The following is a 15277-nucleotide window of genomic DNA, read 5'->3' as shown; positions in this document are numbered from 1 at the left end:
CATGCAGTAAGACGTCACTGTCCTTCTAGACGTTTGGCTATGGTTTCATGTGCTTCAAATGCTTGTCATGTTTGAGTGTCCAAATGCCTACACTCTTCATCAGCTTGAGTGTCCTCTATGATTTGGTGTTTGACCTCCTCTAGTTCAAGGAGCGTCATACACTTTCTGAGAGCAGCAGCTTGAGTTACTCAGGGCCTCTGATGGGACTCCACCCCATCCTTTGAGATGACTGGTATGAAGAGTGGCCCTCCATACTCATTGAATGAGATGATTTAGTGGAACTTAGAGATTTACAGAACATTGTTTTGATCCCCCATTGTGCCTCTTCCATGAAGTGTCTTCCAGAGACTGGTGAAATAGCAGGCCTTCATGTGTTGAGGCCTCCATCGGCTCTAAGGAAGAGCGCTTGGATGGAGAGTGTTGAGACAGATATCTGCTGTGGTTGTTGAATATTTTCTTCTGAGATCGGGTTATGTGGGGGTAAACCTCATTGTCTCTCAAATGCGTCGAGGGCCCCATCCAGCTATTTCCTCCCAAAACCGGCTTCTCTTTAGGCATAGCTGTTGCTGGACTTGACTGTGAGACAGTGAAGGTTCCACTTGCTTGCAGCTCACGTGTGCCTGGCCTAGCTATGGGAGAGTCAGGTTGAGGTTTGCCATTGAGGTCCCCATCCATGGTAACACCTGTATCCCACTCCATATCCGGCCAAAGGACCACTTGTTATGGCAGCTTGCCTATTTTGAATGCACTGGGTGAGGTAGGAGCTGATTCAGGTGCAGGTGTCTCGGTTACAGGACAAAGATGGGGAGAGAGAATTTAGGTTGTGTTTTAGAGTTTGAACTCCCATTTATTTAATCCCTTTAAATCATCCACAGGGTATTGGACACACAGATAACATAAATAAAATTGATAATGCTGGAGAGGTTCTTTACAACTGACTGGATTGTTTGTCACTGAACTAAAAGACAAAGGAACTCAGGTATTTAACAAAGGAAATTGGTTGAAGGTGTGCACCGAGCATAGAGATGTATTGAGATCTATAGTGCCCAAAAGCCTGTAAAACATGGGAAGCGCTATTTGAGGACTGATACATCTCTATGGCTTAGAGGCACCTGCATTCAAAGGGACAGTTAACAAAAAGTGTGAGAAAAATGTGAGCCTTTTCCACACTATTAGTTCTAGATTCCTTGTTCTGTGCCACAAGTGAACTGGTTGTGTTGTGGACCAACACTGACCACATGTCATCACCCTTCTATGGCACCTCTGGGACATTAAGCAACCTTCTACGCACCCAAATCCTGTGTGTGTGTGCGCGACCGCTCACATGCATTTGTGCATGAATGCATGAGTGATTGTGTTATAGTTAGGAAGGTCTGTTTTGTATCCATTCACTCCCCTCTTTCTATCTCACTGATAGCCGTCACTGATTGATGACAAATATTTACATTCAAGCAGCTGAAGATATGTGAAAAATGTCTGTCTAGTTCAGAGAGTTACAGTATGTGTTGCAGATGCTATAATCTTCTCTTACTGCTCCAGATGGTTCACTGTACATGTTCAAAACTGTCACTGGAAATAAGTGTGTGTTCTATGCACTGTCTATAAATGGGTTATTACAGTATGTGTGTATGGTGGATTTTCATGAAACTTGTGGAGTATTTATCACACATGATCATAAATCCTATTTTATTAGTGTGTGCATAGAATGTATTCATTGATTAATTGTCTGTGTGTGTGTGTGTGTGTGTGTGTGTGTGTGTGTGTGTGTGTGTGTGTGTGTGTGTGTGTGTGTGTGTGTGTGTGTGTGTGTGTGTGTGTGTTCCAGTGGAGTGCAGTGATAATGTGTATACGGAGCGGTCAGGGGTGCTTTCCAGTTCCGACTTCCCCAACCCCTACCCCAAAAGCTCTGACTGCCTGTACCACATTGAGCTGGAAGATGGATTCCTGCTCAGCCTGGAGTTTGATGACACCTTCGACATTGAGGACCACCCTGACGTCACCTGTCCCTACGACTATGTCAAGGTTTTTTTATTTACTTTTATTTGTATTCAACCTTTATTTAAAGGGAGTCATATTGAGATCCATGTCTTTTTTCCAAATGAGCCCTGTAATACAATAATACACATTAAATATGAAATGTATCAATAAATAATAGTAATAACAATAGTAATAATAATAATAGCAATAACAATCAGTTTCCCAATTTTCCACCCCAACAAGACAATAAACATTTAAAAAAACACTCCTCTGTGAACAGGTCACTCAGCAATGCCTTAAGTGACCGGAAGGCACTAGGAAATGTAATCTGTGTCCTGAAATTCGTTCCATGTATGTGGAGTGTACAAACTAAAGGACATTTTACCTAGATCAGTAGCAACAAAAGGAATTTCAAGAATTAGCCATTCCTGGGAGCGAGTGAGGTATTTTGTTCTTCTGTATGTTAGAAGCCGTGTAAATGAACAGAAGGTAACGGATGTCTCCAAGTGGCCACACACCTCTCCAAAGTGTGCACAGTTCCTAAGTAATTTCAATGCACTTTTATGACTCAAGGAAAGAGCTTTCAACTATTAGGTGCTTTTTTTTTTTAGCTCTCTTGCTATGCCTTTAAGGAACTGAAGCGAGCACACTTGTAGTGTGTTGTTTGGAATACAACCCTCCATCCCCACTGTTTTATTTTATACAATCCAAAAACGTTCCATTACAAATCGCAAACTGCATCAGGTGGGCATTATTTGAAATCTAACTTTATTGGCAACATGACTATCTAAGTTAGGGATGGGCAACTGGTTGCCTGTGGGCTGCCACCCATGTGTGGATCAATTTCCCCAAAATATATTTTTTTAATATTGAAATAATGGAACTAAGTCGGGCTCTCAACCTTCTGTTGAGAGTTAGAATAGTCGTTTAAAATTTTTTTTGGATGTGCATCAGATAGTCACTCAATTAGCCCATGTCAGTAAAAAAATTCTTAGACTGCTAAGTTAGTCAATTGGCCAGCAATCTAAACATGTATTAATCATGGTCAAATGACCCACCGGCGGGCCCCCATTGATTTTGTTTGTCACTCTCACACAGATAGCTTATTAAAATCTGCTAATATTTATCTCCACCCTATGGCAAAATGTGTAGAATTGCAGCAAGCTTGCTTTAAAACTGCAACATATTCTCTACGCCTCCTGGAAAAATGTGTAGAACAGCAGGAAATTAACTCTAAATCTTAATTAAACTTTTTTATTTTATTGCATAGGGCCCCCAAAAGGCTAGGGCAGGCTCTGACTGGGTATGGATGTGGGTACACAGACCAGTGAGCCACTGCAGCCCCTCATAATGAGTTCTGAGTTTTGTTGGCCCCAACCCCATCCAAATTGCCCATCCCTGCTCTAAAACTTATTTTGTTTATCTTTGTGGTCAAGAGGGGGGCCGCTAAAATGTTTTGCTGGCAAGATGATTTTGCTTAGGGCCACCAAAAGGCTAGGGCCGGCTCTGACTGCATGTGTGGGTATGGATGTGGGTACGCAGACCCGCAAGCCATTGGGGCCCATAATAATTTGTTTGTGGTTCTCACCGCCATCAAAGTTGCCCATTCCTGAGCCAATTATAAAATACAATCTTACTTTCACAAGGCACTTCAGAGAAATACACTTTTGGTAGTGCTTTTGGTTTGCCAAGAATGGAGTTTTCCACTGTTAATTTACTTCACCATAGTGGCGAACATTCTGTTCAGAACAACCCGGGGTATGATGCAATGTCATCCCTGTAACTGTGAAATAGCGATCATGAATGTCGATGGGCCTACTGTAAATTACATGTATTTTGTTATATGGAAAAGTAAAGGGCACTTTGGACTCAAAGCTGTATTTATTTTAATCCTTGACGTCTCATCTATCAGAACACATTGAATGCTCTTAATTTAAAGCTTGCCCCTCACAGGTTAGCGTTTTTCGTCATAAATCCTGTTCTGGAGGCAGCTCTGCCTCGAAGGTAGAATTATGTGATTGGTTGACTCAATGGTGATGGCTGAGCTTACATTTCAAACAGTCTGCATGCTCTGGGAGGACATTTGACACAAATGAGAGAACACGGTGAGTGAGCATTTATAAGTGATTTATTGCATGATTATGTTTTTATAGATAATTGTATTTCTCATTTGAAAGTTGTTTCTATTCTAATCTCACAAATAAAGTGAAATGTTATATCTTGTTCACTAACTGACTTCCCTAGCTGGTGGTGGTAAGATTTGTTAGCTAGCAAACTGTCTAGGTGCTATTAGTATAGTAGAATAGTATAGTATTGTTGCTGTATTCTGATTATAGCAACCCGTTTGCTAACATAGCCATATCATTAGCTAGCAATCTAGCTGGCTAATTGGGGAAACCACGTTTAACAAAGTTCTGTTTCGCAAGAAAAGGGTAACTATGTTTTTTTTAAATATGGAAAACAGCCGAACTAGCTATGCTAGGGCGAGTAAAATGGTCAGAGTGAGGTGTTCTCTCATTTGTGTCTGGAAGTAGCTAGAAAGCTAGCCAACCAGTTAGCTTGGGTGCTTGACTGTCGTTGTAAGGTCAGAACGCTCGCATCAACCCTACTTCTTGGCCAGCATCCAGTGTTCGCTCTGAATTTCCCCGAGAGTGAAACACTATGAATTTCCTAACTAACAATCTGACAACGCTCTGAATTTACGAACGCCCAGAGAGCACATTGAGCGCACTCCAGATTGAAGTCGTAAGATCTCTAACTAGGAATTTTTTATGCTTGCAAAATGTTGCATAGCAACAGCATCAACTTTCGGTAGACAGGCGTAGCACTAGTATGCGCCACTGAAAGGATACCGTTCATTTACAGTATACTAAAATGAACTAATAGTATGTAGCATATACTCATTAAGCATGTAGTATACAGTGTGTTAGTATGGGTGTTCAAAAACCGCTAAAGACTGTGTACCAGTAAATGCTAGTGGGAGGAGCTACAGGAGGACAGGCTCATTGTAATGACTGGAATGAAATGAATGGAACCATATCAAACATATAGAAAGTAGGCGTATGTCGCACGTCACTACTTCACAGGAGCAGCATTTGAACGTAAACATGACATTTTTTATCAAAATGCATTCTTTCTGCAGAAATACCTTATGGAACATGTTAACTTTCATGTGCCTTAACAATCTTGTATTCCATCAATAAATATGACTACAATTGTTAAATTATGAGGCTAGTTTGTTTAGCCACGGAAAAAGTTTGGAACCTTCCCACTAGCTGAGATAATGGATGGTTTGGATATGCCGGGAGATGAGTTTGGATTGGTCAGCCATGTAGCGTGCGTCTGTCTGTAAAGTGAGCGCCGTTTTTGAAAGATATAACGTTATCCATCAAGAACTACAAACATTTTGCTACTTTTCTCAACAACATTGATGTCCTGAATTTAGCAGGCGCTATTGACAGATCAGTTGGAAAAAGTGATGGGCTACTTTCTGCACACGCCACGGTCAGTGTGAATGGTAGTGACTACACACAACGCTGGCTTAACAAGATGTAACTACAAACAAAACAGAGTTAAATGGTTACAGTCTGCCGTGAAGCGGTCATCCATGTAAGATACATTTCAGACAAGTTTATAATTTTGTCAGAAAGTTATTTTTATTGCAAGGTACTGTTAGTAGGCTAGCAAACTTTAGCTTGCTGGCTAGCTAGCTAACGTTACGTGTATGATCTGTGTAGTAATATTATTAAAATCAATTGTAGCCTAATGTTAGCTAGCTAACATTGAACCTAGTATGTTAGCTTTAGCTACCTGCAGATTCATACTACAGCTGTGACAATGATTGTATTGGTAGTAGTATGAGTTGGGATTATGCCAGTTCATTGTTGAGCTAGCTAGCTAGCTACAACCCTCCCTGACTGGATGCTCACTCCAGCCCGGCAAGTGCGGGAAGCTAGAACAGGACGCACTGGGCTGTGAAGGCGCACTGGACGCACGCCCGCTCTGCAGCGCTCTCAACGCCAGCAACTCTCTCCAGAATCTTGCGTCAAGCTCCTCACTCGACTCCCTGACTGGCTCTGGTTCACTCCTCGGCTCCATCGACTGCTCCATGTGCCCCCCAAAAAACAATTTCTTGTGGTTTCTGTGGCCTTCCTCCCCGACGTCGTTGCTGTCCTCTCATGCTCTTAGGCGACTCCCGCCAAGGAAGGCGATCTTGTCCTGCCAGGATTTCCTCCCAAGTCCAGGATACTTCCTCCTCCTGGGCACGCTGCTTGGTCCTTTGTTGGTGGGATCTTCTGTCACGGTTGTCGTAATGAGTAGACCAAGGCGCAGCGTCGTATGCGTACATTCTCTTTTAATGAATGAACACCGAACAAACCAACAAAATGAACAAACGAAACGTGACGCTATACAAAATAGTCCTGACAGGCAACTACATATAGTCAAGATCCCACAAACACAAATGAGGAAATGGCTACCTAAATGATCCCCAATCAGAGACAACGATAAACAGATGCCTCTGATTGGGAACCATATCAGGCCACCATAGAAATATAAAAACACCTAGATGACCCACCCAAGTCACTATCACGCCCCAACCAACACAGAGAAAAAACAGCTTACTATGGTCAGGGTGTGACAGCCATCTATTTTATTTCATTAACATGTGAACATGTCTAGACAATAGTGACCCACTAGATGTGGCTGGGGGGTGGTTATACCATTTCCTTCACATGACCCATCAATTTAGACAAGTGTGTCGGGTAAGCGTCATCTAATATTGATTAAATATTGATAAAATATTTTTATCTGGAAACATTATTTTTTTGATATTGCTACTATGCAATTAACCACTTTACTGTACCGTTTACACCTTTTATATCCTGTGCATGTGACAATACATTTAGATTTTATTTGATTTAGCATGTGTTGAACACACGGCCTCACATGTTAATCCTTAAAGAGATGGGTGGGACTAAGGTTTAAGAGGATGTGAACAATGATGAATGGGTGCAGACAAAGAAAAGCTCTCCAGTAGGTGTACCATCTATATACTGTTGTTCCTCCTTTTAAAAGTTGTAGAGGTACTTAGAGGTACCCAGCGTCACGACTTCATTACTCCAGACCACCACAAGGGGGTGATTTGCAATTCATATATATATACTGTAAAAAACAACAAAAATGCATATCTAACTCCCTTCATCTCTATTAATCTGAAGACACGGGATAGTATTTCAATGAGATACTTAATTTCAACCAGTGGAGAATGTGAAAAGCTTTATTGAAAGAAATTCATTATCCAGGTGTTATAAATACATAAATGCATTATAGTTATGATAATTGTAAAATTATCAATACAAGTTCAATCTCTACTTCAATGCACATATGGTGTGCATTATAAAACGAGGAAGAAAGACCAGGTGCGGAGAGAGGTGTAGACAGAAAGGGAAAGAAGTAAGAACAGCGGCAGAGAGCATGTGATTCATGAATTACAGTGCAACCCTAATATGCTCTTAGTTCATCACAATTGTGGTGTCTCCTAATCAGCCTTGGGCCCCCAGTTGGCCCGAAGGTTATCTCAAGAGCGGGTGAGGTGGCGATGACAGGACTGGCTTCCTCTCTCAAACTCGAGAGAGCATGATTACGCCTTGTTCTTTTTTTTCAGTCATCTTAAATCAGGATGCAAAACTGACCTTGGATCATTAACTCTGGGACTACTACATCTCTCTCTGTATTTCAATGTAAAGCATCTCTTTAATAATACTTCCTGTTGATCCGACCAAGTGACATCTCACCTATGATCATGCTGTGCCCTCTGTGTCAGCCAGTTCAGATGTGGGAGGGGTTCACCAGAACAGCTGATATAACCTAGAAGATTTAGGGAGAAGGGGGAGAGGGATGAAGTGAAGAAGAGAGACTGTTATTGTGTGAGTGTGGTCTCACCTGGTGTCCACTCTAAGTGGCTACAGAGTACTTTATGCTGGAAAACAGACATGAGGACATGTCAATAGAAGATACTGTATGTGACGCAGACACCTATCGGAGTGTACCTGAAACACTTAAATATATAGGGCTATGTGTCTCACCACTTGGTTATTGCAAGGCTAACTCCCAGGGAAATCATGACTTGACAGAACAGATATTCCAGTGAAAATGGCTGTGTTTGTGTTGTAAATCTGAAAATTAGCAGGTGACATTGAAGTTTTTTTAAATTAATGCATGTGAGACAGGTTCCATGTAAAAAAAAAGACAGGCATAGATGGAGAAAAAGAACACAGAACAGTTTAATTACCTCTGGTTATGGACACTTGCCAGCAATAAAGTTTCCACGGCCTGTTCCTGGGACAGTGAACATCTGTCAATATCTTCATTTTCGACCCCTTGATCAGCTCGCTCTCTGAAAGTAAAGAAAACAGCGTATTTCTTTATAGATATGAAAACAATAACTGAGATATGACCATTCAATCTAAAGCAGCAGATGTCATTTTTAGGATACGTCAATACAGCCCAGTGCTGCTTACCTGAGATGCCATCTTCATAGGTGTCCACTTTGACTTCCTTTGTGTCGGAAAAAAGTTGCTTTCAGAACAATTATTTTTTATTTAAAATAAATAAGGTTTTGCTCTCGACAAAAGACACAAATGTACCTCCATAGCATATAACAATTTGCCTGTGAATAACCACACCTTCATACAAACGTGCTACTGTATGCAGAATTCTTGATGCACAACCAAAGCTGCTGCCATATCCTGCCAGCACGCCCACAAGCGAGCCACTCAGGAGCAGAAAGATGACGCGTGGAAGAGGGAATGGAATGAGATGGGAACAGAAATTTCTTGCAAGTTGGGGAGGAGGTCTAATAGCTGAACAATAGACAATTCAACCTTTACTAAAGAATAGTCTAATAGCCAAGCTAGGTGTGAACCCCCCCCCCCCCCCCCCCCTCCTATCACAGACCAGATTTGCCCTAACGACCAAGGGGTAGCTTGCTACTCAATGTAATAAAGCACTGACTTTTCAAGTAAGTTACCTTACACGTTATGTTGGCTGACAATTTGTTAGCTACACTGTCCTTGCGAACCACATAGCATATCATTACTGCAGTATGTTAGCTAGCTACCTAATGTTAGTAGTTATACATCAAACTTGCCAGTATATTAACTATAGGCTATCTAACTACCCACTTGATTATTCTCGTCATTCTTAGCTTAGCTAAATGGCATAGTCGTTGTGCTTTCTCAATGGACTTTCGGGTGCTTTCGTAAATTCGCTCTGGCTATCTATACGCTGGACAATAGAACGAGTCAAAACGGCTTAAGAACATTGGCTGAACTGGAACACTAGCGCGAGCCCATAGCAAATTAATGGAATCAAACTTTCGCATGAGCCTGTTTTGAAAAAATGTATCCCCTTTTTTTTACCACTACAATCTGTTCGTCAGACGAAACTGGAAAAAAACTACTTGTGTAGAAAGTAAACATCCGCACCTCAATGGTGTCAACTGTGTGCTTATGTTTGCGTAATCAAAATGTAGGGAAATAATAAAAACTTCTGACTATTTCTGGTCTAGCGATCTATGACAAACGAGCTCGCTGCCCAGACATATATAATTACATAGAGGAGATTATCCTGATTTAAAATGGTGCCCGTGTAACAGTTTTGCTTCCGTCCCTCTACTCGCCAATACCTGGGCTCGAACCAGGGACCCTCTACACACATAGATAAAAGCCACCCTCGAAGTATCGTTACCCATCGCTCCACAAAAGCCATGGCCCTTGCAGAACAAGGGGAACAACTACTTCCAGGTCTCAGAGCGAGTGATGTCACTGATTGAAACACTATTAGCACGTACCCCGCTAACAGGAAAGCCATTTCACACTGGTTACACCCGACTTGAAAAAAATCTAAATATGCTCTTTGCGAGATATTTGGCGAAATAGACAGACATGCTGGGAAATATGGTCTCCACGGCGGATGTAGAAAGTAAACATCCGCACATCGATGGTGTTAACTGTGCTTATGTCTGTGTAATGAAAAGTAGGGAAAAAATAGAAACTTCTGACTATTTATGGTCTAGCGATCGATGAGCGAGTGACGTCACCAATTGAAGCGCTATAATATTAATCAAATTAATTAAGCCAAATTTCTTTATCAATCCCATATACTATCTTATTACAAAAAAAGGTTTTAAATTCTCTGGTAATGACAATACAGAATACTATCAAATGCTTCTCAGAATTAAATGATGTGCCACAGAATGCTGCAGCAGCACGCAAGGTGTGCCGCAGTATGACACAACTTTTAAAGGAGGAACCACTGTAGGCGTACAGAAGCCCATTATCAGCAACCATCGCTCCTGTGTTCCAGTGCCACATTGTGTTAGCTAATCCAAGTTTATAATTTTCAAAGGCTAATTGATCATTAGAAAACCCTTTTGCAATTATGTTAGCACAGCTGAAAACTGTTGTTCTGATTAAAGAAGCAATAAAACTGTCCGACTTTTAGACAAGTTGAGTATCTGGAGCATCAGCATTTGTGTGTTTGATTACAGGCTCAAAATGGCCCAGAATAACTTTCTGCTGAAACTCTTCAGTCTATTCTTGTTCTGAGAAATGAAGGCTATTCCATGCGAGAAATCAGCAAGAAACTGAAGATCTGGTACAACGCTGTGTACCCTTCACTGAACAGAGCAAACTGGCCCTAACCAGAATAGAAAGAGTGGGAGGCCCCGGTGCACAACTGAGCAAGAGGACAAGTACATTAGAGTGTCTAGTTTGAGAAGCAGACGCCTCACAAGTCCTTAACTGGCAGCTTCTTGAAATAGTACCCGCAAAACACCAGTCTCAACGTCAACAGTGAAGAGGTGACTCCGGGATGCTGGCCTTCTAGGCAGAGTTGCAAAGCAAAAGCCATATCTCAAGTCACTCTGCATATTTTGAAACTTGTAAGTAAGCATTTCTCTGTTAGTCTATACCTGTTGTTTACGAATCATGTTACAAGTACATTTTGATTTGTTTCTAACATAACAGTCTGATATGACAGACTTCAATTGAAAATATAAATCAAATTATTTCATGAGTTGGAGTATCAATTATGCAAATACTATGCAAAGTTTGCAGAAACACAATTTTTGGTGTACTCGTTTCTACTGAAAATAGGGTTAGTTTAGTAAGCAGCTGATTTGTCATGAGTTTCATCCTAGTGCTTGAAGTGAACAGGATGGAGCTGTGTTGACTAATCATAAATGTCCTTTTAACAAACAAATCCTGTTAATGTGAGATGATTCAGTAAGTGGGGGGATCTGACTTATTTGGTTAAAAAGTTTCTGTGGAAAGTAAGCAAGGAGAGCACATTTTTCCGTTTTGGAGATTTCAAATAGAAGAGCTTCCATTCCCACTGAAAGGTGACTTCCGACCTGTGTGGCTCAGAACACTTAAGTAATCTGATCTGATTACTCCTTAACAACACTATCAACAAGGCAGGTCCCACAGGCACAAGTTTTGCCGCACGTGGACTGTGCAAGCATCTTTGATCCCCAAGGCAATAGCTGCAGTGAATTCTAAAGTGTGATTAACCTTGCTTGATTGATTTTTGGCCTTTGTACATTTGCACCACTTGCATTTTGCACTTATCGTCAGTGGTGGAAAAAGTACCCAATTGTCATACTTGAGTAAAAGTAAAGATACCTTAGTAGAAAATGACTCAAGTGAAAGTCACCCAGTAAAGTACAATTTGACTAAAATTCTAAAAGTATTTAGTTTTAAATATACTTAAGTATGAAAAGTAAAAGTATAAATCATTTCAAATTCCTTATATTAAGCAAAGCTTTTTAATTTATGGATAGCCAGGTGCACACTCCAACACTCAGACATAGTTCACCAGCAAAGAATGTATGTTTTGTGGGTCTGTTAGTTCTCCAGATCAGTGGCAATTGGGATTACCAGCTATGTTCTCTTGATTAGTGCGTGAATTGCACAATTTCCCTGTCCTGCTAGGCATTAAAAATGTAAAAAGTACTTTTGGGTGTCAGGAAAAATGTTTGGAGTAAAAAGTACATAATTTTCTTTAGAAATCTTGTGAAGTAAAAATAAAAATTGTCAAAATCTAAATGGTAAAGTACAGATACCCCAAAAGACGACTTAAGTACTTTACACCACTGCTTATCGTACTTATCGCACCTTTCCAATGTTGTAGCATTATATGGTTTTATAATGTGTTATTTATACCTGCCTTTATACACTGCTCAAAAAATAAAGGGAACACTAAAATAACACATCCTAGATCTGAATGAATGAAATATTCTTATTAAATACTTTTTCTTAAATACAAAATCACAGAAAAATTATAAATGGAAATCAAATTTAACAACCCATGGAGGTCTGGATTTGGAGTCACACTCAAAATTAAAGTGAAAAACCACACTACAGGCTGATCCAACTTTGATGTATTGTCTTTAAAACAAGTCAAAATTAGGCTCAGTAGTGTGTGTGGCCTCCACGTGCCTGTATGACCTCCCTACAACGCCTGGGCATGCTCCTGATGAGGTGGCGGATGGTCTCCTGAGGGATCTCCTCCCAGACCTGGACTAAAGCATCCGCCAACTCCTGGACAGCCTGTGGTGAAATGGAGCGGATGGAGCGAGACATGATTTCCCAGATGTGCTCAATTGGATTCAGGTCTGGGGAACGGGCGGTCCATAGCATCAATGCCTTCCTCTTGCAGGAACTGCTGACACACTCCAGCCACATGAGGTCTAGCATTGTCTTGCATTAGGAGGAACCCAGGGCCAACCGCACCAGCATATGGTCTCACAAGGGGTCTGAGGATCTCATCTCGGTACCTAATGGCTATCAGGATACCTCTGGCGAGCACATGGAGGGCTGTGCGGCCCCCCCAAAGAAATGCCACCCCACACCATGACTGACCCACCGCCAAACCGGTCATGCTGGAGGATGTTGCAGGCAGCAGAACGTTCTCCACGGCGTCTCCAGACTCTGTCACATCTGTCACATGTGCTCAGTGTGAACCTGCTTTCATCTGTGAAGAGCACAGGGCGCCAGTGGCGAATTTGCCAATCTTGGTGTTCTCTGGCAAATTAAAAACGTCCTGCACGGTGTTGGGCTGTAAGCACAACCCCCACCTGTGGACGTCGGGCCTTCATACCACCCTCATGGAGTCTGTTTCTGACAGTTTGAGCAGACACATGCACATTTGTGGCCTGCTGGAGGTAATTTTGTAGGGCTCTGGCAGTGCTCCTCCTGCTCCTCTTGCACAAAGGCGGAGGTAGCGGTCCTGCTGCTGGGTTGTTGCCCTCCTACGGCCTCCTCCACGTCTCCTGATGTACTGGCCTGTCTCTGGTAGCGCCTCCATGCTCTGGACACTACGCTGACAGAGACAGCAAACCGTCTTGCCACAGCTCGCATTGATGTGCCATCCTGGATGAGCTGCACTACCTGAGCCACTTGTGTGGGTTGTAGACTCCGTCTCATGCTTCCACTAGAGTGAAAGCACCGCCAGCATTCAAAAGTGACCAAAACATCAGCCAGGAAGCATAGGAACTGAGAAGTGGTCTGTGGTCACCACCTGCAGAACCACTCCTTTATTGGGGGTGTCTTGCTAATTGCCTATAATTTCCACCTGTTGTCTATTCCATTTGCACAGCAGCATGTGAAATGTATTGTCAATCAGTGTTGCTTCCTAAGTGGACAGTTTGATTTCACAGAAGTGTGATTGACTTGGAGTTACATTGTGTTGTTTTAGTGTCCCTTTTATTTTTTTGAGCAGTGTATATTTAACTCAAATTGCACTTCTGGGGCAGTGAAGATATACTGAACTGAACTGGTCATACCAAACGTTCAAACTAAGATTTAGGTACATCATTTATCTGTAAACAACAGCCATTCACTACCACAGTTTATCATTTAATTACCATGTGAAGGCAATTAACATACATTTGTTGACCCACTGATCTGTATACAGTATATGTGAGCCAATTTAGCCAAACCATTAAAAAAAATGTAGGTGATACAATCCCGGCCAATGTTTCAGCATCAGTGGGCAGCACACACACACACACACACAGCTGGCTTAGCCTCTGCTCCTAAAAGCTGTTATACCATTCGCCAAGAATAACCAACCAGACCAGGCTAGCCCAGGCCAGACCATGGCCAAGTCAGACAGGGTCACATTGGGCTTTCCCACCATCACCCTCAGCCACAGCTTTGGAAAATCTGGAACGCTTAGATTTTACAACCGAGCCAGTCAATGTCGCCTCACAACCTGCACACAATTAATCAACTTACACTGAAGGAGACTTGGGAGGGAGTGACTGCAAGCCAAAGCTGATTGAATTACTGTATTAGTGTTTCTTTGGAAGGGTTTGGGTAGGGTATTTGGTCATGGGGTTGTGTAGTAATGATGATAATGAGATGAAGAGGAGGATCGATGACCATGACAGTGATGATTGTAGTGATGACGACTATGATGATGGTCATGATAAAAGTGAGACACCTTGATGAGACCTGCATCCGGACTTTCCTGCCTGCATCCGGACTTTCTCTCCCCGCTTGACCACCTCCCTCAGATGACCACTCAAGGCATGAACCTTCTAATGACTGTCCATCTCATGATGTTGTGGTGTTGTTTTTCTAAATTACGTGTATTGTTTTGTGCTTTGAAGTGCTTTGAGATTCTTTGAAAAGCACTGTATAAATTATGATGATGATGATGAAGTGGTGGTGTGTTTTGACCTGCAGATCCAGGCTGGAGAGAAGGTGTACGGTCCGTTCTGTGGTGACCGGCCACCAGGCAAGATCCAGACAGAGAGCAACAAGGTCCAGGTGTTCTTCCACAGTGATAACTCTGGAGAGAACATCGGCTGGAGGCTCTCCTACACCTCTTCAGGTCAGCCTCACTCTAAATATTCATATGTCATTGTGTCCACTTTTAAAAACGTTGCATTTTTGGAACTCTGTTGAATGTCTTCATTTGTGTGAAGGAAGAAGGGGAAACATTAGTTGCGTATCAAATTGCACCCTAATCACTATTTAGTGCTCTATTTTTGACCAGGGCCCATGACTTCTCCCAACCATGTACATCTAAAAGGGTTGGGATAGGCATTACGTACATTCGGTACACTCAGAGGGTTTTTCGGCTTGTCCCCATAGGGCAAGGCTGCCCAATTCCGATCCTGGAGGGCCGAAACACTTCTGGTTTTCATCCTCTCCTTCTAATCAGGGACTGATTCAGACCTGGGACAGCAGGTGAGTGCAATTGACTACCAGGTAGAAACAAGAACCAG

At 42.1% G+C, this 15277-nt stretch overlaps 1 protein-coding gene across 1 annotated transcript in view; it reads left to right on the top strand.

Annotated features, from left to right (window-relative positions):
* Positions 1-15277, top strand: part of masp1 (mannan-binding lectin serine peptidase 1) — a gene marked incomplete at its 3' end in the record, with an annotated part of 71543 nt that overhangs the window by 24722 nt on the left and 31544 nt on the right. Inside the window, 2 exon segments of the mRNA NM_001160478.1 lie at positions 1826-2022; positions 14733-14880. Coding sequence (NP_001153950.1) covers positions 1826-2022; positions 14733-14880 — 345 coding nt within the window.

Source organism: Oncorhynchus mykiss, chromosome 15 (genome assembly GCF_013265735.2).
Source record: "Oncorhynchus mykiss isolate Arlee chromosome 15, USDA_OmykA_1.1, whole genome shotgun sequence".
In the NCBI taxonomy this organism is placed as follows: domain Eukaryota; kingdom Metazoa; phylum Chordata; class Actinopteri; order Salmoniformes; family Salmonidae; genus Oncorhynchus; species Oncorhynchus mykiss.
This window is presented reverse-complemented; position numbering and strand designations above follow the sequence as displayed.